At 53.7% G+C, this 23,396-nt stretch overlaps 1 protein-coding gene and 1 pseudogene across 2 annotated transcripts in view; one reads left to right on the top strand and one right to left on the bottom strand.

Annotated features, from left to right (window-relative positions):
• Positions 1 to 18,189, top strand: part of LOC144602556 (antigen peptide transporter 2-like) — a 46,881-nt gene extending 28,692 nt beyond the window's left edge. The window contains exons 9-13 of the mRNA XM_078415686.1: positions 2,491 to 2,679; positions 4,576 to 4,749; positions 11,366 to 11,525; positions 13,033 to 13,169; positions 17,968 to 18,189. Coding sequence (XP_078271812.1) covers positions 2,491 to 2,679; positions 4,576 to 4,749; positions 11,366 to 11,525; positions 13,033 to 13,169; positions 17,968 to 18,186 — 879 coding nt within the window. The 3' untranslated portion in view covers positions 18,187 to 18,189. The remainder of the gene's footprint in view (positions 1 to 2,490; positions 2,680 to 4,575; positions 4,750 to 11,365; positions 11,526 to 13,032; positions 13,170 to 17,967) is intronic.
• The window catches only part of LOC144603211 (major histocompatibility complex class I-related protein 1-like), a 1,020,820-nt pseudogene that overhangs the window by 924,682 nt on the left and 72,742 nt on the right, over positions 1 to 23,396 (bottom strand). The gene's annotated exons all lie outside the window — the stretch shown is intronic.

The following is a 23,396-nucleotide window of genomic DNA, read 5'->3' as shown; positions in this document are numbered from 1 at the left end:
ATTTATCTATTTATTCATTTCCCTATGTTCTCAAAATCTCTGTAAAGCGTCTTTGAGTATATGAAAAGCGCTATATAAATAAAATGCATTATTATTATTATTATTACTAGTCTGTCTCCTGTGATGGAGATGGTGAGGTCCAGAAACGGTAGGGAGATGTCAGAGATAGTCCAGGTATATTTAAGGGCAGGATGGAAATTGGAGGTGAAGTGTATGAAGTCAGTGAGTTCTGCATGGCTGCAAGAGGTAGCACCAATGCAGTCGTCGATGTAGCGGAGGTAGAGTTTGGGGATGGGGATGGGGATATCTCAATGGTGTCAGGTTAGGTAAGGGGGAAGTGCAGCGAGACCTGGGTGTCCTTGTACACCAGTCATTGAAAGTTGGTGTGCAGGTACAGCAGGCAGTGAAGAAAGCTAATGGCCTTCATAACAAGAGGATTTCAATATAGGAGTAGAGAGGTTCTTCTGCAGTTGTATAGGGCCCTGGTGGGACCACATCTGGAGTATTGTGAACAGTTTTGGTCTCCTAAATTTGAGGAAGGACATCCTTGTAATTGAGGCAGTGCAGCGTAGGTTCATGAGATTGATCCCTGCGATGGCGGGACTGTCATATGAGGAAAGATTGAAAAGACTGGGCTTATATTCACTGGAGTTTAGAAGGATGAGAGGGGATCTTATAGAGACATATAAAATTATAAAAGGACTGGACAAGCTAGATGCAGGAAAAATGTTCCCAATATTGGGCGAGTCCAGAACCAGGGGCCACAGTCTTAGAATAAAGGGGAGGCCATTTAAAACCGAGATGAGAAGGAACTTTTTTCACCCAGAGAGTTGTGAATTTGTGGAATTCTCTGCCACAGAGGGCAGTGGAAGCCAATTCACTGGATGGATTTAAGAGAGAGTTAGATAGAGCTCTTGGGGGCTACAAATATGCAAAGAGTCGCCACGTGTAAGGTGCCGAATACACAGTATTCTAGTTGGTCCCTATTTGTTCTCTACGGACCCCCCCTCCACATCAGTGCTGGGGTTGCTCCGTGTGTGTGTGCATGTGAGTGTGGTGCACTCGGGGCTGGGGAGATCTGTGTGTGTGAGTGTGGTGCACTCGTTGCTGGGGAGATCTGTGTGTGTGTGAGTGTGGTGCACTCGTTGCTGGGGGGATCTGTGTGTGTGAGTGTGGTGCACTCATTGCTGGGGAGATCTGTGTGTGTGTGAGTGTGGTGCACTCATTGCTGGGGAGATCTGTGTGTGTGTGAGTGTGGTGCACTCATTGCTGGGGAGATCTGTGTGTGTGAGTGTGGTGCACTCATTGCTGGGGAGATCTGTGTGTGTGTGAGTGTGGTGCACTCGGGGCTGGGGAGATCTGTGTGTGTGTGAGTGTGGTGCACTCGGGGCTGGGGAGATCTGTGTGTGTGAGTGTGGTGCACTCGTTGCTGGGGAGATCTGTGTGTGTGTGTGAGTGTGGTGCACTCGTTGCTGGGGAGATCTGTGTGTGTGTGAGTGTGGTGCACTCATTGCTGGGGAGATCTGTGTGTGTGTGAGTGTGGTGCACTCATTGCTGGGGAGATCTGTGTGTGTGTGAGTGTGGTGCACTCGGGGCTGGGGAGATCTGTGTGTGTGAGTGTGGTGCACTCGGGGCTGGGGAGATCTGTGTGTGTGTGAGTGTGGTGCACTCATTGCTGGGGAGATCTGTGTGTGTGAGTGTGGTGCACTCGGGGCTGGGGAGATCTGTGTGTGTGAGTGTGGTGCACTCGGGGCTGGGGAGAACTGTGTGTGTGTGAGTGTGGTGCACTCGGGGCTGGGGAGATCTGTGTGTGAGTGTGGTGCACTCGGGGCTGGGGAGATCTGTGTGTGTGTGAGTGTGGTGCACTCGTTGCTGGGGAGATCTGTGTGTGTGTGAGTGTGGTGCACTCATTGCTGGGGAGATCTGTGTGTGTGTGAGTGTGGTGCACTCATTGCTGGGGAGATCTGTGTGTGTGAGTGTGGTGCACTCATTGCTGGGGAGATCTGTGTGTGTGTGAGTGTGGTGCACTCGGGGCTGGGGAGATCTGTGTGTGTGAGTGTGGTGCACTCGGGGCTGGGGAGATCTGTGTGTGTGTGAGTGTGGTGCACTCGGGGCTGGGGAGATCTGTGTGTGTGAGTGTGGTGCACTCGGGGCTGGGGAGATCTGTGTGTGTGAGTGTGGTGCACTCGTTGCTGGGGAGATCTGTGTGTGAGTGAGTGTGGTGCACTCGGGGCTGGGGAGATCTGTGTGTGTGAGTGTGGTGCACTCGTTGCTGGGGAGATCTGTGTGTGTGTGAGTGTGGTGCACTCGGGGCTGGGGAGATCTGCGTGTGAGTGTGGTGCACTCGGGGCTGGGGAGATCTGTGTGTGTGAATGTGGTGCACTCGGGGCTGGGGAGATCTGTGTGTGTGAGTGTGGTGCACTCGGGGCTGGGGAGATCTGCCTTACTCCAGTGTCCCAATGCTCACCATGCTGTTCTCTCACTGCACAGACTCTGATCCACATGTACTCTGAAATGACGCACTCTGTGGGAGCAGCAGAGAAAGTCTTTGAATACCTTGACCGTGAGCCCAGAGTTCCCACTGATGGGACATTGATGCCAGAATCTCTGAAGGGTCACCTGGAGTTTAAGAACGTGTCTTTCTCCTACGCAACGAAGCCTGACGTCCAGGTTTTACAGGTAATGACACGATGGTTAATTAGTTTCATTTATTGTCATGTGTACCAAGGTACAATGAGAAGCTTTTGTTGCGAGCTAAGCAGTCAGCAGCAAGACAATACATGATTACAATCAATCCATTTAAAGTGTATGGAGGATACATGATTAGGGTATAACGTTTACTGCAAGGTAAAGCCAGCAAAGTCCAATCAAGGCCACTCCCATGTGTCACCAACGAGGGAGATAATAGTTCGGCGCTGCTGTCTAGTGGTGGTTGCATGATTCAATCGCCTGATAACAGCTGGGAAGAAACTGTCCCTGAATCTGGAGGTGTGCGTTTCATACTTTTTGCCCAATGGATGAGGGGGGAAGTGCAGCGAGACCTGGGTGTCCTTGTACACCAGTCATTGAAAGCTGGCGTGCAGGTACAGCTGGCAGTGAAGAAAGCTTCATGGCCTTCATAACGAGAGGATTTCAGTATAGGAATAAAGAGGTTCTTCTGCTGTTGTATCGGGCCCTGGTAAGACCACATCTGGAGCGTTGTGTACAGTTTTGGTCTCCTAATTTGAGGAAGGACATCCTTGTAATTGAGGCAGTGCAGCGTAGGTTCACGAGATTGATCCCTGGGATGGCAGGACTGTCATATGAGGAAAGATTGAAAAGACTAGGCTTGTGTTCACAGGAGTTTAGAAGGATGAAAGGGAATCTTATAGAAACATATAAAATTATAAAAGGACTGGACAAGCTAGATGCAAGAAAAATGTTCCCAATGTTGGGGGGTCCAGAACCAGCGGCCACAGTCTTAGAATAAAGGGGAGGCCATTTAAAACTGAGGTGAGAAGGAGCTTTGTTCACCCAGAGAGTTGTGAATTTGTGGAATTCTCTGCCACAGAGGGCAGTGGAGGCCAATTCACTGGATGAATTTAAAAGAGAGTTAGATAGAGCTCTAGGGGCTAGTGGAATCAAGGGATATGGGGCGAAGGCAGGCACGGGTTACTGATTGTGAATGATCAGCCATGATCACAATGAATGGTCGTGCTGGCTCGATGGGACAAATGGCCTCCTGCACCTATTTTCTATGTTTCTATGATATTGATCCCATAGGAATTTGAAGTTTTCAACCATCTCTACTTTGAATGCAACTGGGGTATGTGTACCCCTTGTGCCCAATGTACCCAGTGATCAGGTGTGAACAGTAAACCCACAGGACATCTCAGTCAGCCCAGGGTCAATACTGAAGAAAAGGCATCTCCACTACAACCAGAACTTGCCACTGTGCAGCACCCTAGTGTTAAGTTGTCACTGGTACCTACGTAGAGAAATGTACTGAATAGTGAAAGGCTTGGATAACGTGGATGTGGAGAGGATCTTCCATTCATGGGAGAGTCTCAGACCAGAGGTCATAGCCTCAGAATTAAAGGATGCTCCTTTAGGAAGGAGATGAGGAGGAATTTCTTCAGTCAGAAGGTGGTGAATCTGTGGAATTCATTGCCACAGAAGGATGTGGAGGCCATCAATGGATATTTTTAAGTCAGAGATGGATTCTTGATTTGTATGGTTGGCAGGGCCTATGGGGCAAAGATAGGAGAATGGGATGAAAAGGGAAAGATAGATCAGGCATGATTGAATGGGGGAGTGGACTTGGTGGGCCAAATAGCTGCTCTCCCAGCTGCCAGCCATGATAACTCCACTTCCCATTCGCACACTGATCGTTGTGTCCCAGGTCACCTCCCAGTTCCTGGTCCGGTCCATGGGTCAGATCCTGATGAAAGCCTGCCGGGAGTGAGGGGGGATGGGGAGAGGGAGGGAGTGGGGGAGGGAGAGGGGGGGTCACCCATCCTTGGGCAAGGGACTGCAGGCAACATCGCAGGGATTGGGGTCTTTGTTCTATTGCTCACTCTTCCTCTGTGTTTGCAGGACGTGTCGTTCGAGGTGCGGGCCGGGGAGGTGACCGCCCTGGTGGGACCCTCAGGAGGGGGGAAGACCACCTGTGTCAGTCTCCTGCAGCGTTTCTACGAGCCTCAGTCCGGCCACATCCTGCTGGACGGGCGGCCCATCGAGGAGTACAAGCACAAGTACTACCACAGCAAGGTCAGGGGGCACAGGGTGCAGTGAGGGTCAGGGGCCATGGGGCAGAGGGTCAGGGGGCAGTGAGGGTCATGGGGCAGTGAGGGTCAGGGGGCAGTGAGTCAAGTCAAGTCAAGTCAAGTCAATTTTATTTGTATAGCACATTTAAAAACAACCCACGTTGACCAAAGTGCTGTACATTTGATTAGGTTCCAATAGAAAAAAAATGAAAACATACAGTAGCACGCAAACAGTTCACAGCGCCTCCTCAATGAGCCTCAAACGCTAGGGAGTAGAAATATGTTTTGAGCCTGGACTTAAAGGAGTCGATGGAGGGGGCAGTTCTGATGGGGAGAGGGATGCTGTTCCACAGTCTAGGAGCTGCAACCGCAAAAGCGCGGTCACCCCTGAGTTTAAGCCTAGACCGCGGGATAGTGAATAGCCCCAAGTCGGCCGATCTGAGGGACCTGGAGTTAGAGAGGGGGGTTAGAAGATTTTTGATGTAGGGGGGGGAGTGTCCATTTAGGGCTTTATACGTGAATAGGAGGAGCTTGAAGTTGATTCTGTACCGTACAGGGAGCCAGTGGAGAGAGGCCAGAATCGGGGTGATGTGGTCCCTTTTACGGGTACCCGTCAGGAGTCTCGCTGCGGCGTTTTGGACCAGTTGCAGGCGGGACAGGGAAGATTGGCTGATCCCAGTGTATAGGGAGTTGCAGTAGTCTAGGCGGGAGGAAATGAAAGCGTGAATGATTTTTTCTGTGTCGTCGAATTGGAGGAAAGGTTTGATTTTAGCTATGGTTCGACGTTGGAAGAAGCTGGCTTTTACCACAGCGTTGACTTGCTTATCAAATTTTAATGCAGAGTCAAATATCATGCCGAGGTTTTTGATAGGGTCAGGGGCCATGGGGTGGTGTCAGGGGGCAGTGAGGGTCAGGGGCCACGGGGCAGAGGGTCAGGGGGCGGTGAGGGTGAGGGGCCATGGAGCAGTGTCAGGGGGCAGTGAGGGGCAGGGGCATTGAGGGTCAGGGGCCATGGGTCAGTGAGGGTCAGGGAGCAGTGAGGATCAGGGGGCAGTGAGGGGCCATGGAGTAGGGTCAGGGGGCAGTGAGGGTCAGGGGCATTGAGGGTCAGGGGCCATGGGTCAGTGAGGGTCAGGGGGCAGTGAGGGTCAGGGGGCAGTGAGGATCAGGGGGCAGTGACAGTCAGGGGTTAGATGGTCAGGGGGCGGTGAGGGTCAGGGGGTTATGAGGGTCAGGGGGCAGTGAGGGTCAGGGGGCAGTGAGAGTCAGGGGGCAGTGAGGGTCAGGGGCAGTGAGGGTCAGGGGGCAGTGACGGTCAGGGGGCGGTGAGGGTCAGGACACAGGGGGGTTATACTGGGACAGTGAGGGGTCAGGGAACATGGGGGGGTGTCAAGGGACAGTGAACGGGGTTCAGGACAGTGAGTGGGAGGTGAGTGGACAGTGTCTTGTTTAACACACGTACACACGGAGGACCCCTGTGTGATACATGTACACACTGTGCCATCTGGTGACATTCCAAAGAGGAAGAAAGCTTCTAAGGGGAGTAAGAGGCAACCGTGGCTGACAAGGGAAGTTAGAGATGGAATAAAACTGAAAGAAAAGATGTATAACATAGCAAAGAGTAGCGGGAAGCCAGAGGATTGGGCAACTTCCAAAGAACAACAGAAGATAGCAAAAAGGGCAATACGGGCTGAAAAGATGAGATACGAAGCGAAGCTGGCCAAGAATATAAAGAAGGACAGTGAAAGCTTCTTTAGGTATGTTAAGAGAAAAAGATTAGTAAAGACAAACAAGATTACTAAAGACAATTGAAGGCAGAAACGGGTGAAATTATTATGGGTAACAAGGAAATGGCAGAACAGTTGAACAGGTACTTCGGATCTGTCTTCACTAAGGAAGACACAAACAAGATGTACTAGTGGACAGAGGATCTCAGGAAACAGGGGAACTGAAAGAAATTTGCATTAGGCGGGAAATAGTATTGGGTAGACTGATGGGACTGAAGGCTGATAAATCCCCAGGGTCTGATGGTCTACATCCCAGGGTACTCAAGGAGGTGGCTCAAGAAATCGTGGACGCATTGGTGATCATTTTCCAATGTTTAATAGATTCAGGATCAGTTCCTGTGGATTGGAGAGTAGCTAATGTTATCCCACTTTTCAAGAAAGGAGCAAGAGAGAAAATGGGTAATTATAGACCAGTTAATATCGGTGGTGGGGAAGATGCTGGAGTCAATTATTAAAGAGGTAATAACGGTGCATTTGGATAGCGGTAAAAGGATTCAAGTCAGCATGGATTTATGAGGGGAAATCCTGCTTGACTAATCTGGATTTTTTTGAGGACGTGACAAGTTAAATGGATGAAGGAGAGCCAGTGGATGTAGTGTATCTAGACTTTCAGAAAGCCTTTGATAAGGTCCCACACGGGAGGTTGGTGAGCAAAATTAGAGCACATGGTATTGGGGGTAGAGTGTTGACATGGATAGAGAATTGGTTGGCAGACAGGAAGCAAAGAGTAGAAAGAAATGGTGAGTGGAGTGCCGCAATGCTTGGTGTTGGGGACGCAACTGTTTACCATATATATTAATGATTTGGATGATGGAATTAGAAGTAACAGTAGCACGTTTGCGGATAACACAAAGCTGCGTGACAGTGTGAACTGTGAAGAGGATGTTAGGAGGTTGCAGGGTGACCTGGACAGGTTGAGTGAGTGGCAGATGCATGGCAGATGCAGTATAATGTAGATAAATGTGAGGTTATCCACTTTGGCGGCAAAAACAAGGAGGCAGAATATTATCTCAATGGTGTCAGATTAGGTAAAGGGGAAGTGCAACGAGACCTTGGTGTCCTTGTACACCAGTCACTGAAAGTAAGCGTGCAGGTACAGCAGGCAGTGAAGAAAGCTAATGGCATGTTGGCCTTGTGTAATGATCCTGATCTGATAAGGGGACTAGAGGTAAAAGAGCCATTAGGAGGCAGTGATCACAACATGATAAGTTTTACTCTGCAAATGGAAAGGCAGAAGGGAAAATCGGAAGTGTCGGTATTACAGTATAGCAAAGGGGATTACAGAGGCATGAGGCAGGAGCTGGCCAAAATTGACTGGAAGGAGGCCCTAGCAGGGAAGATGGTAGAACAGCAATGGCAGGTATTCCTGGGAATAATGCAGAGGTTGCAGGATCAATTTATCCCAAAGAGGCGGAAAGACTCTAAGGGGAGTAAGAGACACCTGCGGCTGACAAGGGAAGTCAGGGACAGCATAAAAATTAAGGAGAGGAAGTATAACATAGCAAAGAAGAGTGGGAAGACCGAGGATTGGGTCTCTTTTAAAGAGCAACAAAAGTTAACTAAAAAGGCAATACGGGGAGAAAAGATGAGGTACGAGGGTAAACTAGCCAATAATATAAAGGAGGATAGCAAAAGTTTTTTTAGGTACGTGAAGAGGAAAAAAATAGTCAAGGCCAATGTGGGTCCCTTGAAGACAGAAGCAGGGGAATTTATTATGGGGAACAAAGAAATGGCAGACGAGTTAAACCGTTACTTTGGATCTGTGTTTACTGAGGAGGATACACACAATCTCCCAAATGTTCTAGGGGCCGGAGAACCTAGGGTGATGGAGGAACTGAAGGAAATCCACATTAGGCAGGAAATGGTTTTGGGTAGACTGATGGGACTGAAGGCTGATAAATCCCCAGGGCCTGATGGTCTGATTCCCAGGGTACTTAAGGAGGTGGCTCTAGAAATAGTGGAAGCATTGGAGATCATTTTTCAATGTTCCATAGATTCAGGATCAGTTCCTGTGGATTGGAGGATAGCAAATGTTATCCCACTTTTTAAGAAAGGAGGGAGAGAGAAAACGGGTAATTATAGACCAGTTAGTCTGACATCAGTGGTGGGGAAGATGCTGGAGTCAATTATAAAAGACGAAATTGCTGAGCATTTGGATAGCAGTAACAGGATCATTCCGAGTCAGCATGGATTTACGAAGGGGAAATCATGCTTGACAAATCTACTGGAATTTTTTGAGGATGTAACTAGGAAAATTGACAGGGGAGAGTCAGTGGATGTGGTGTACCTCGACTTTCAGAAAGCCTTCGACAAGGTCCCACATAGGAGATTAGTGGGCAAAATTAGAGCACATGGTATTGGGGGTAGGGTACTGACATGGATAGAAAATTGGTTGACAGACAGAAAGCAAAGAGTGGGGATAAATGGGTCCCTTTCGGAATGGCAGGCAGTGACCAGTGGGGTACCACAAGGTTCGGTGCTGGGACCCCAGCTATTTACGATATACATTAATGACTTAGATGAAGGGATTAAAAGTACCATTAGCAAATTTGCAGATGATACTAAGCTGGGGGGAAGTGTGAATTGTGAGGAAGATGCAATAAGGCTGCAGGGTGACTTGGACAGGTTGTGTGAGTGGGCAGATACATGGCAGATGCAGTTTAATGTAGATAAGTGTGAGGTTATTCACTTTGGAAGTAAGAATAGAAAGGCAGATTATTATTATCTGAATGGTGTCAAGTTAGGAAGAGGGGATGTTCAACGAGATCTGGGTGTCCTAGTGCATCAGTCACTGAAAGGAAGCATGCAGGTACAGCAGGCAGTGAAGAAAGCCAATGGAATGTTGGCCTTCATAACAAGAGGAGTTGAGTATAGGAGCAAAGAGGTCCTTCTACAGTTGTACCGGGCCCTGGTGAGACCGCACCTGGAGTACTGTGTGCAGTTTTGGTCTTCAAATTTGAGGAAGGATATTCTTGCTATTGAGGGCGTGCAGCGTAGGTTCACTAGGTTGATTCCCGGAATAGCGGGACTGTCGTATGTTGAAAGGCTGGAGCAATTAGGCTTGTATACACTGGAATTTAGAAGGATGAGGGGGGATCTTATTGAAACATATAAGATAATTAGGGGATTGGACACATTAGAGGCAGGAAACATGTTCCCGATGTTGGGGGAGTCCAGAACAAGGGGCCACAGTTTAAGAATAAGGGGTAGGCCATTTAGAACGGAGATGAGGAAGAACTTTTTCAGTCAGAGAGTGGTGAAGGTGTGGAATTCTCTGCCTCAGAAGGCAGTGGAGGCCAGTTCGTTGGATGCTTTCAAGAGAGAGCTGGATAGAGCTTTTCAGGATAGCGGAGTGAGGGGGTATGGGGAGAAGGCAGGAACGGGGTACTGATTGAGAGTGATCAGCCATGATCGCATTGAATGGCGGTGCTGGCTCGAAGGGCTGAATGGCCTACTCCTGCACCTATTGTCTATTGTCTATTCATAACGAGAGGATTTGAGTACAGGAGCAAAGAAGTCCTTCAGCAGTTGTATAGGGCACTGGTAAGACCACATCTGGAGTATTGTGTACAGTTTTGGTCTCCTAATTTAAGGAAGGACGTCCTTGCTATTAAGACAGTGCAGCGTAGGTTCACGAGATTGATCCCTGGGATGGCGGGACTGTCATATGAGGAAAGATTGGAAAGACTATGCTGGTATTCACTGAAGTTTAGAAGAATGAGAGGGGATCTTATAGAGACGTATAAAATTATAAAAGGACTAGACAAGCTAGATCAATGTTCCCAATGTTGGGGGAGTCCAGAACCAAGGGACACAGTTTAAGAATAAAGGGGAGGCCATTTAAAACTGAGGTGAGAAGTAACTTTTTCACCCAGAGTTGTGAATTTGTGGAATTCTCTGCCACAGAAGGCAGTGGAGGCCAATTCACTGGATGAATTTAAAAGAGAGTTAGATAGAGCTCTAGGGGCTAGTGGAATCAAGGGATATGGGGCGAAGGCAGGCACTGGTTACTGATTGTGGATGATCAGCCATGATCACAATGAATGGTGGTGCTGGCTCGATGGGCCAAATGGCCTCCTCCTGCACCTATTTTCTATGTTTCTCTGCTTCTATGTATCCGTGTAGACATTCAGTGTGACACATTTAAGCACACATAGCCAACATGTGACACGTGTACACAGTGTACCCCATATGACACGTGTACACAGTGCCCTGTGAGACATGTGTACAGTGTTCCCCCCTTGTAATTCATGTACACAGTGTGCCCCCCATTGTGACAAGTGTACTCAGTGCCACCCCATATGTGACACGTGTATAGTGTGCCCGTCTGACATATATACTCAATGCCACCCTCCATGTGACGTGTGCGTACAGTGTGCTCCCGTACGACACGTCTACACTCGATGCCACCCTCCATGTGACACGTGTATACAATGTGTTCCCATGTGACACTGGTATAGCCATTGCTACCCCCGTGTGACACATGTACAAGGCGTACCCCCGTGTGCCACGTGTACTCAGTGTGCCCCGTCTGACACATGTACACAGTGTGCTCCCGTGTGACACGTGTACACTCAGTGCCACCCCCCTTGCGACACATGTACAAGGCGTGCCCCCGTGTGACATGTGTACACAGTGTGCTCCCATGTGACACGTGGACACTCAGTGCCACCCCCCGTGTGACACATGTACAAGGCGTGCCCCGGTGTGACACGTGTACACAGTGTGCTCCCATGTGACATGTGTACACTCAGTGCTACCCTCATGTGCCAGGTGTACACTGGGCCCCTATGGTGCCAGCTCCTTGAGGCAGCTGCTGTGTGTTCTCCACAGGTGGCACTGGTGGGGCAGGAGCCGACACTCTTTGCCCTATCGGTACGGGACAACATCCGCTATGGGCTGGAGCACTGCCCAGAGGCAGACGTGGCGGCCGCTGCCCAGAGTGCCAGCGCACGAGACTTCATCGAGACGATGGACCAGGGCTTCGACACAGGTACAGTCACAGCGCTCCGTGGATAGGGAGAGGGGGCAGGGAGCCGTCCTGACTGCAGCACCCTGGCACTGCCCACTGCCGGGTGCAGGGCACAAGGGGGCAGGGAGCCCTCCTGACTGCAGCACCCTGGCACTGCCCACTGCCGGGTGCAGGGCACAAGGGGGCACGGCAGCAGCAGGTGGAGCCGGTAAACTAGGTCACCAGGGTCTGATTACTATACCAGCGTGGCAGTCACCATGGTCCAGTCACTACAGCCTTAGTGTGCAGTTCACCAGGGTGTGATCACGATCGTCCTAGTGTGCAGCTCACCAGGGTCTGATCACTACAGTCCTAGTGTGCAGCTCACCAGGGTGTGATCACTACAGTCCCAGTGTGCAGCTCACCAGGGTCTGATCACTACAGTCCTAGTGTGCAGCTCACCAGGGTGTGATCACTACAGTCCCAGTGTGCAGTTCACCAGGGTGTGATCACTCTCGTCCTAGTGTGCAGCTCACCAGGGTCTGATCACTACAGCCTTAGTGTGCAGTTCACCAGGGTGTGATCACTATAGTCCTAGTGTGCAGCTCACTAGGGTCTGATCACTACAGTCCTAGTGTGCAGCTCACCAGGGTGTGATCACTACAGTCCCAGTGTGCAGCTCACCAGGGTCTGATCACTACAGTCCTACTGTGCAGCTCACCAGGGTGTGATCACTACAGTCCCAGTGTGGGCATCACCAGGGTCTTGTGCTCTAGGGATGGTGCCGTCTCTGCTGTGAACGCTGCAGCCGCAGTGGCATTGTTTACGCTGTCGTGTGGCCTCGAGGTCTGTGGGACACACGCCGTCCACACGATCGCCATCTTTTGTTTCCTTCTTTACAAGGACTTTATTCAGTATTTGCAATTTACAGTGTCAGAAGGTACAAAGACTTTCAGTAGTCGCATTACATCAGGCAATCAGTATAATACAATACTGCCATCTGTATCTAGAATGCACTCACCCCCCCCCCCCCCCCCGCGGAGACCAGCGTTCACGGAAGGCCTCGAGAGTCCCCGTGGACACCACGTGTTCCCTCTCCAGGGCCACGCGAGCACAGTCATAGGCCCGGAAGAAGGGCTGGCAGCCGACTCTGGTGGGACCATCGACTAGCCGCTACTGGACCCGTGGATGGCCAACTTGGCCAGGCCCAGGACCAGACTGACAGGGACATCCCACCCTCCCCATTCCCTGCCTTGTGGGACTAAAATGCAACCAATACTTGAGGAGCAGCCCCTTCAGATATTCGTGCAACCTCTCACACTCCATATACACGTGGAACACGGTCTCGCCGCTGAATTTACAGGCGGCTGGCGAGTCGGTGAACTGTGTCAAATATTTATTGCACACCACAGCCCTGTGCAAAACTCTCCACCCCTGGTCCCCAATGTAAAGGGGGAAGACCCCCTTATAGAGAGAGCTCCACTGGGGACTGCACTCTGTGGGTGAGGACACTCTGTGTTGTTGGTAATGGCGTCTCTCCGTTGAGCAGATGTGGGCGAGTCCGGCGGGCTGATCTCGGCGGGACAGAAGCAACGGATCGCCATCGCTCGCGCCCTGGTGCGGCAACCGCGGATTCTGGTCCTGGACGAGGCCACCAGCTCCCTGGACACACACACCGAGCTATCGGTGAGCAGCTGCCGCCTGCCCGCAGTGCGCCCTCCGCTCAGTCACCGTGTGCATGTCAACGTGGGCTGAGCTCCAGGGAACATGCACCGTCAGTTCCGTCACACTGTTGTCTCTTCTACTACGCTCACCCACCCCCCCCACTCACCTGTACCCCATCCACCTCCCACTCACCTGTACCCCATCCATCTCCCCCACCCACCTGCTCCCCCACCCACCCCCCCACTCACCTGTACCCCATCCACCTCCACACTCACTTGTACCCCATCCACCCCCCCACTCACCTTTACCCCATCCACCTCCACACTCACCTGTACCCCATCCACCTCCCCCACCCACCCGCTCCCCCACCCCACCCACCACCACCGAACCCGGAACACCACCCCCACCCTTCCCCCACCCGCTCATTCCCACCCCAACCCCCCCCGCATCATCCACCTGCTGCCCACCCACCTCCACACCAAACCCCACCCACCCGCTGCCCCTCCCCACCCACCACCACCGAACCCCAGACATCACCCCCAACTCTTCCCCTGCCCCTCCCCCCCCCGCTCACGTCACCCCTCCCCTCATCCACCTGCTGCCCACCCAGCCCCGGACATTCCCCCCCCCAACCCATCCCCCACCTCCACCCGCTCACCTCCCCCCCCCCCTCATCCACCTGCTGCCCACCCAGCCCCGGACATTCCCCCCCAACCCATCCCCCACCTCCACCCGCTCACCTTCTCCCCCCCCCCTCATCATCCACCTGCTGCCCACCCAGCCCCGGACATCACCCCCAACCCATCCCCTACCCCCACCCGCTCACCCCCTCCCCTCATCCACCAGCTGCCCACCACCCAGCCCCGGCCATCACCCCCAACCCATCTCCCACCCCACCCGCTCACCTCACCCCCCCCCCCCTCATCCACCTGCTTCCCTCCCACCATTACCCATTGCCCCAACCCTTCCCCCGCCCCCACTCGCTCACTCCCACCACCACCCTCATCCACCTCCACCCACCTGCTCTGCCTTCCCCACCAACCATTACCATTTAGGTGGTCAACATAGTATCTCAACATAGTTATTAGTTTTTTTGGGATAGTTTTACTAGTTATAGCAGTGATGCAGTATGGAGACAGGTCCTTCAACCCAACTTGCCCACGCCGGGATCTCATTGAAATGTACAGAATAGTGAGAAGCTTGGATAGAGTGGATGTGGAGAGGATGTTTCCACTAGTGGGAGAGTCCAGGACTAGAGGCAATAGCCACAGAATTAAAGGACGTTCTTTTAGGAATGGGATGAGGAGAAATGTCTTTAGTCAGGGGGCAGTAAATCTGTTGAATTCTATGCCACACGAAGCTGTGGAGGCCCTGTCAGTGGATATATTTAAGGCAGAGATGGATAGATTCTTAGTAAGGATCATAGAAGTTACGGGGAGAAGGCGGGAGAGTAAGGTTAGGAGGGAGAGATATACAGTATCAGCCATGAATGAATAGTGGAGTAGACTTGATGGGCCAAATGGCCTAATTCTGCTCCTATCACATGATCTTTTGAACATGTTCCAGCCACACTCATTCCACCTGCCCATGTTTGGCCCATATCCCTCCAAACCTCACCTATCCATGTACCTGTCTAACTGTTTCTTAAACGTTGGGATAGTCGCTGCCGAAACTACCTCCTCTGGCACTCGTTCCAGACACCCACTGTGTGAAAAAGATACCCCTCAGGTTCCTATTTAATCTTTTCCCTTCAACTTAAACCTATATCCTCTGACCCTCAATTTACCTACTCCAGGGAAGATACTGTGCCTCTACCCGATCTATTCCTCTCATGATTTTATACATAGAAGATCACCTCAGCCTTCTGCACTCCATGGAATAGAGTCCCAGCCTACTAAACCTCCCCCTATAGCTCACACCCTCTAGTCCTGGCAAATTCCTGATACATTTTCTCTGTACCCTTTCCAGCTTAACAACATCTTTTCTGTAACATGGTGCCCAGAACTGAACACAATACTCTAAATGTGGCCTCACCAACATCTCATAAAACTGCAACATGACCTGCCAACTTCTATATTCAATACACTTCTTCCCACCCGGTCCCCTGCAAAAAGTCTATCCCCTACTCCCAATTCCTCCGTCTACGCCGCATCTGTGCCCGGGATGAGGTGTTTCACACTAGGGCTTCCGAGATGTCCTCGTTCTTCAGGAAACGGGGCTTCCCCTCCTCCATTATAGATGAGGCTCTCACTAGGGTCTCTTCTACATCCCGCAGCTCTGCTCTTGCTCCCCCTCCCCCCACTCGCAACAAGGACAGAATCCCCCTCGTTCTCACCTTCCACCCCACCAGCCAGCGGATCCAACAGATCATCCATCAACATTTCCGTCACCTACAACGGGACCCCACCACTGGCCATATCTTCCCATCCCCTCCCCTCTCTGCGTTCCACAGAGACCGTTCCCTCCGTAACTCCCTGGTCCACTCGTCCCTTCCTACCCAAACCACCCCAACCCCGGGCACGTTCCCCTGCAACCGCACGAGATGCAACACCTGTCCCTTTACCTCCCCCCTCAACTCCATCCAAGGACCCAAACAGTCTTTCCAGGTGAGACAAAGGTTCACCTGCACCTCCTCCAACCTCATCTATTGCATCCGCTGCTCTAGATGTCAACTTATTTACATCGGCGAAACCAAGCGCAGGCTCGGCGATCGCTTCGCTGAACACCTGCGCTCGGTCCGCATTAACGCAACTGATCTCCCGGTGGCCGAGCACTTTAACTCCCCCTCCCATTCCCAGTCTGACCTTTCTGTCATGGGCTTCCTCCAGTGCCATAGTGAGGCCCACCGGAAATTGGAGGAACAGCACCTCATATTCCGCCTGGGCAGTTTGCAGCCCGGTGGTATGAACTTTGACTTCTCCATCTTTAGATAGCTCCTCTGTCCCTCCCTTCCCCTCCTCCTTCCCAGATCTCCCTCTATCTTCCTGTCTCCACCTATATCCTTCCTTTGTCCCGCCCCCCTGACATCAGTCTGAAGAAGGGTCTCGACCCGAAACGTCACCCATTCCTTCTCTCCCGGGCGGCACGGTAGCGCAGCGGTAGAGTTGCTGCTTTACAGAGAATGCAGCGCCGGAGACTCAGGTTCGATCCTGACTACGGGTGCTGCACTGTAAGGAGTTTGTACGTTCTCCCCGTGACCTGCGTGGGTTTTCTCCGAGATCTTCGGTTTCCTCCCACACTCCAAAGACGTACAGGTATGTAGTTTAATTGGCTGGGTAAATGTAAAAATTGTCCCTAGTGGGTGTAGGATAGTGTTAATGTATGGGGATCACTGGGCGGCACGGACTTGGAGGGCCGAAAAGACCTGTTTCCGGCTGTATATATATGATATGATATGATATGCTGCCTGACCTGCTGAGTTACTCCAGCATTTTGTGAATAAATCTATATTCAGTACTCTGACTGATCAAGGCCAATGTGCCAAACGCCTTTTTGACCATGCTATCTACCTGCAACTCCGTCTTCAAGGAACCATGCACCTGCAATCCTAAATCCCTCTGCTCTTCAACACTCCCTGAGCCCTACCATTCACTGCATAGGTCCTGCCCATGTTAGACTTCCCAAAATGCATTAACTCACATTTCTCTGTTGTTCTTACTATATTTACTGTTTTACGTAGTGACAATGTTTCTATAGCCACATTCCCACATTGACCTTTCTGTCCTGGGCCTCCTCCATTGCCAGAGTGAGGTCACACACAAACTGGAGGAACAGCACCTCGTATTCTGCTTGGCTAGCTTACAGCCCAATGGTAGAACATTGAAATTTCCAATTAAGTAACCTCAAGCAAACACCCCCTCCCCATTCTCCCCCCTCCCCAGTGCGCCACCTGGACTCGCACCTATTTCTCTCCTCACCCTCCATTAACATTCCTTCCTCCAGTTTCACAATTCACAACTCTTTAATCATTTTATCTCATTTTATCTCACGCCTTCTGCTTTAACCTCGGCCCTTTATGATAACCATCTACCTATCCAAAAACAAAACATTGTATTTGTTCACTTATTACCTGCCACGCTTTGTTCTATCACCTCCTCTCTTCCAACTTTCTCCCGCACCCCCACAGACTGAAACCAACCCGAAGCATCACCTATCCTATCCATCACCACCCACCTATCCAGGGGGGAGTGCTGAGTTACTCCAGCACTCTGTGAAACGTCACCTGTCCATGTTCCCCACAGATGCTGCCTGACCCGCTGAGTTACTCCAGCACTCTGTGAAACGTCACCTATCCATGTTCTCCACAGATGCTGCCTGACCCGCTGAGTTAATCAGCACTTTGTGTCCTATTATAAAATCCGGCGTCTGCATTTCCTTGGTTTCTCCGTCAGTATTAGGTATGTAGGTTAATTGACTGGGTAAATGTAAAAATTGTCCCTAGTGTGTGTAGGATAGTGTTAATGTGCGGGGATCGCTGGGCGGCGTGGACTTGGTGGGCCGAAAAGGCTGTATCTGAAATATGAAAATAAAATATGGAATATTAAGATCGTTTTGAATAGACAGAATGCTGGACTTTGCGGGAATGTATGAATTAGAGTGAAGCTAACAACGTAAACAGGTAGAAGCTGGGAGCAGTTGTTGTCTGACATGTAAGAGTCGTTTAAAGGCCAGTTGATCAAACTGTCCTCCTCCTCCCAGCGCGACTCAGTGTCCACCAGTGGCCGGGCTGATGTGGACCGGCACCGGGCGGGTGGCGGATTGGTACGGGCGGGGTTGGGGTGGCCGCAGGTACCTCTGACTAAGCTCCGCTTTCCCGCAGATCCAGCGGGCCCTGGCGAGTGAGCCGGCGGCCACAGCGCTGGTGATCGCCCATCGGCTGAAGACGGTGCAACAGGCGGACAGGATCGTGGTGCTGGAGGGCGGCCGTGTGGTGGAGCAGGGCTCGCACTCTCAGCTGATGGAGCTCGGCGGCTGCTACTCCCGCATGGTGCTGCGGCAGTTCACCAACGGGGAGCAGGGAACGGCCGGGGGAGAGTAGGGGTGGGGACACGGGGAGAGGGAGGGGGGAGGGAGGGAGGGAGGGAGAAGGGGTGGGGACACGGGGAGAGAGAGTGGGGGTGGGGAGACAGAGAGGGGAGGGAGGGAGGGAGAGTAGGGGTGGGGACACGGGGAGAGGGAGGGGGGGAGGGAGGGAGGGAGGGAGAAGGGGTGGGGACACGGGGAGAGAGAGTGGGGGTGGGGAGACAGAGAGGGGAGGGAAGGAGGGAGAGTAGGGGTGGGGACACGGGGAGAGAGAGAGGGGGTGAGGAGACAGAGAGGGAGGGACAAGGGGGAGATGGAGTGGGGGTGAGGAGACAGAGGGAGGGACAAGGGGGCAATGAGGGAGGAAGAGAATCAGTGGGGCAGGGAAATAAGAAGGGACAGGATGGGGAGTCGGAGTGGAGTGTGAGGGAGGGAGGGAGAGAGTGAAGAGGGAGATAGTGACGGTGCGGGAGGGGGAGGGGATGTTAGATGAGTGAGAATGAGGGCGGGGATTGAGTGAGGGTGGGGATTATGAGGGTCAGGGGATAGTGTGAGGGGGAGATAGTGACGGTGGGGGTTATGAGGGGGGGAGATAGTGAGATGGGGATTATGAGGGGGGCTAGTGAGGATGGGGATTATGGGCAGGGGATAGTGAGGGTGGGGATTATGAGGGGAACTAGTGAGGATGGGGATAATGAGGGGCAGGGGATAGTGAGTGGGAGATAGTGAGGGTGGGGATTATGAGGGGTTGGAGGGGCAGGGGATAGAGAGGGTGGGGAGTGGTGGAAAGCGAGTGAATGAGGGAGGGAAGGGAAGGTGGCAACGGTTGGGAAAGTGGGGGGGGCTGGTGTGGCGAGGGTGTGGATGTGGGAGGGGGGGGCCGTCTTAACGCATGGGCCTGATGGGCACTTGCCCGGGGCCCCCACGAGCATAGGGGCCCCATGCTGATCTGTGTATGTTAAGTGACTTGCAATAAATAAATACTACTTTAAAAATGTAGGTTCAATAAGTGCTTTTTTCGCAACATTTTCCATCCCTAAGTGCTTCTCACAGCGATCTGTAAGTACTTTTCGCCACAATGTAGCACCCTAAGTCCATCGCTAAGTGCTTTTCGGTAAGAGCTTTTCGCCGGCACGACAGGGGAGGGCTGGTATGTAAAGGGGGGTGGAGGAGAGTAACGGTGGGGGCCCCAGTACACTGCTTTGCCCGGGGCCCCATAATGCTGTAAAAACAGCCCTGTGTGGAGGATGGGGAGGGTGTGGGATGGGGGGGGGGGGAGGGTGTGTGATGGGGGGGGGAGGTGTGAGGGAGGGGGCGAGGGTGTGGGATGGGGGGAGGGAGTGTGTCCGGCTGTGTTCTGCGCCACCTCCAGTTTAATTCCATTTCAGTGCAATAAACGAGACTTTCACTTGAACCAGTTTCTGGTTTGAGCCCATTTGTACTCTCACAGTGACCAGAGGGCGTCTATCTGTCTCTCCCTCTCCTTTTTCTCCCCCACCCCGCCCTCTCTATCTCCCATCCCCCAGCCCTCTTTCTCTCTCTCTCTCTCTCTCCCTCCCTTTCTCGGTGTCTGCTCACGCTCTCTCCATCCATGCCTCTCCAGCTCTCTCCCCTCCCCTGCAACCCACTCCAGCCGCCGGGGAGCGGCCACCCAGCCCCTCGCTGAGCCGGTCTGCCGGAGGTGGGGGTTTGGTGCGCAGGGACTCATTGGCCGAGACCGGCGCCGGAATCCCTCCACTCCCCGATGCCCCAGGTGCTGCGGGCTGCACTCAGCAAGTCGAGCAGCATCTGTGGGGGGAGGCTCCGGGCATGGTCTGGGAATGCTGAAAAAGACACTGTGTGCTGGAGTAACTCAGCGGATCGGACGCCATCTGTGGAGAACGTGGTGAACCTCTCAAGGGAGATGGGGAGAGAAAGCTGGAAGAGGATGGGTGGGGCAAAGCCCGGCGAGTGACAGGTAGAGCCGGGGAGCAAATGGTCAAAGCCAGACGTGAAAGCGTGACATATGGAGAGAAGCTGAGAGAAATGTGACGCTGGAGGACGGGATAGAGGTGCGGGTGGGGGATAGAGGTGGGGGAGGGGGATAGAGGTGGGGGAGGGGGATAGAGGTGGGGGAGGGGGATAGAGGTGGGGGAGGGGGATAGAGGTGTGGGTGGGGGATAGAGGTGGGGGAGGGGGTTAGAGGTGGGGAGGGGGGTAGAGGTAGGGGAGGGGGATAGAGTGGGGGAGGGGGGTAGAGGTACGGGTGGGGGTTAGAGGTGGGGAGGGGGATAGAGGTAGGGGAGGGGGATAGAGGTGTGGGAGGGGGATAGAGGTGTGGGAGGGGGATAGAGGTGTGGGAGGGGGATAGAGGAGGGGAGGGGTAGAGGTGCGGGTGGGGGAGGGGGATAGAGGTGGGGGAGGGGGATAGAGGAGGGGAGGGGGTAGAGGTGCGGGTGGGGGATAGAGGTGGGGAGGGGGTTAGAGGTAGGGGAGGGGCGTAGAGGTAGGGGAGGGGGATAGAGGTGGGGAGCGGGATAGAGGTGCGGGTGGGGAGGTGGGATAGAGGTGCGGGTGGGGGAGGGGATAGAGGTGGGGAGGGGGTAGAGGTGGGGGAAGGGGTTGAGGTGGGGAGTGGGATAGAGGTGGGGGAGTGGGATAGATGTGGGGGAGGGGGATAGAGGTGCGGGTGGGGAGGTGGGATAGAGGTGCGGGTGGGGGAGGGGGATAGAGGTGGGGAGGGGGTAGAGGTGGGGGAGGGGGTTGAGGTGGGGAGGGGGATAGAGGTGCGGGTGGGGGAGGGGGATAGAGGTGGGGAGGGGGTAGAGGTGGGGGAGGGGGTAGAGGTGGGGGAGGGGGTAGAGGTGGGGAGGGGGATAGAGGTGGGGGAGGGGGATAGATGTGGGGGAGGGGGATAGAGGTGCGGGTGGGGGAGGGGGATAGAGGTGCGGGTGGGGGGGGGGGAGAAGGGGACAAAAGGGTGCAAATCCAAATGGGGTACAGGGAAGAGAGGGCGGGGAGGTACATTAGTTCCTTCATGTTGATACCAATGCTATCTAAGCCTCACTCTGGTAATGGAGGAAGCCCAGAACAGAAAGGTTAGTGTCGGGGATGGGAAGGGGAGGTAAGATGGGAGAGCCAGCAGGCCTGGACAGACCGAGCGCAAGTGTTGGGTAAACGGTCGCCTACCCAACACTTGGTCTTGCCGATGTTTAGGAGTAAACTTGGAGGGAACTGGAGGAAAACCTCGTGTTCCTCAAATACATTTAGAAGGATGAGACGAGATCTTATCGAAACGTATAAGATTATTAAGGGGTTGGACACGTTAGAGGCAGGAAACGTGTTCCCAATGTTGGGGGAGTCCAGAACAAGGGGCCACAGTTTAAGAATAAGGGGTAGGCCATTTAGAACTGAGATGAGGAAAAACATTTTCAGTCAGAGAGTTGTGAATCTGTGGAATTCTCTGCCTCAGAAGGCAGTGGAGGCCAATTCGCTGAATGCATTCAAGAGAGAGCTGGATAGAGCTCTTAAGGATAGCGGAGTCAGGGGGGTATGGGGAGAAGGTAGGAACGGGGTACTGATTGAGAATGATCAGCCATGATCACATTGAATGGCGGTGCGTACAGGCTCGAAGGGCCGAATGGCCTCCTCCTGCACCTATTGTCTATTGTCGATTACAATCTAACGGCAAGGACATCAAATTATCACATTTTAGGTAATAGCATCAATATAACTGGAATGAAATATAACTAGAGAGATCGATGGTCGATGCGTCCCATTCCCCATCCCCGTGCCCTTCCCCTCCCCGTCCCGTCCCCTTCCCCTCGCCGTCCCCTTCCCATTCCCCGTCCCCTTCCCATTCCCCGTCCCCTTCCCATTCCCCGTCCCCTTCCCATTCCCCGTCCCCTTCCCATTCCCCGTCCCCTTCCCATTCCCCGACGTTATGTCTGGACATAAAGCCGCGTCCGGAGCATTGGAGTCACAGAGTCACACAGTATGGTGGTGTCCGCGCCATCACTCAGACCTGCGAGAAAGTGGAACCGGTACACCGGCAGCGGGTGCTTTCCCAGAATAAGCCCCCCACCCCTCCACCGTAACCCCCTGCCCCCTGGTTCCCCCCTCCACCGTAAACCCCTGCCCTCTGGTTCCCCCCCCCCTCCACCGTAACCCCCTTCCCCCTGGTTCCCCACTCCCCTACTCTGGGCCCCTGCCCCCTGGTTCTCCACCCCCTCACCGCAAACCCCTGCCCCCTGGTTCTCCTCCCCCCTCCACCGTAAACCCCTGCCCCCTGGTTCCTCCCCCCTCCCCCACCGCAACCCCCTGCCCCCTGGTTCCCCACTCCCCTCCTCTGGGCCCCTGCCCCCTGGTTCCCCACTCCCCTCCTCTGGGCCCCCTGCCCCCTGGTTCCCCACTCCCCTACTCTGGGCCCCTGCCCCCTGGTCCCCCCCCCCTACCGTAACCCCCTGCCCCCTGGTTCCCCACTCCCCTCCTCTGGGCCCCTGCCCCCTGGTTCCCCACTCCCCTCCTCTGGACCCCCCGCCCCCTGGTTCCCCACTCCCCTACTCTGGGCCTCTGCCCCCTGGTTCCCCCCCCTCCACCGTAAACCCCTGCCCCCTGGTTCCTCCCCCCCCCCCTCTCCACTCCCCTCCTCTGGGCAAGAGACTCGATGCGTCTACCCGATCTGCTCCTCACGATCAATTCCATGGACGTTACAATTGCCCGGCGGGTCACCGTGAGGTTGTGTCATTGGCGATTCCACCGCTCCTGCAGCGGCCGGACGATTCCCAGGATAATCCTGCTCCGGGTCTGTTCCCGGGATAGACCTGCTCCGGGTGCGCTGCGGGATAGACCTGCTCCGGGTGCTCTCCCGGGATAATCCTGCTCAGGATGCGCTGCAGGATAATCCTGCTCCGGGTGCGCTGCGGGATAAACCTGCTCTGGGTGCGCTGCGGGATAGACCTGCTCCGGGTGCGCTGCGGGATAAACCTGCTCCGGGTCTGCTCCCGGGATAAACCTGCTCAGGATGCGCTGTAGGATAATCCTGCTCTGGGTGCGCTGCGGGATAAACCTGCTCCGGGTGCGCTGCGGGATAGACCTGCTCTGGGTGCGCTGCGGGATAGACCTGCTCCGGGTGCGCTGCGGGATAGACCTGCTCCGGGTGCGCTGCGGGATAAACCTGCTCCGGGTGTGCTCCCGGGATAAACCTGATCCGGGTGCTCTCCCGGGATAATCCTGCTCAGGATGCGC

Source organism: Rhinoraja longicauda, chromosome 19 (genome assembly GCF_053455715.1).
Source record: "Rhinoraja longicauda isolate Sanriku21f chromosome 19, sRhiLon1.1, whole genome shotgun sequence".
Classification (NCBI taxonomy): domain Eukaryota; kingdom Metazoa; phylum Chordata; class Chondrichthyes; order Rajiformes; family Arhynchobatidae; genus Rhinoraja; species Rhinoraja longicauda.
The sequence above is the reverse complement of the archived record's forward strand: the minus strand, read 5'-3'. Positions and strand labels throughout refer to the sequence as shown.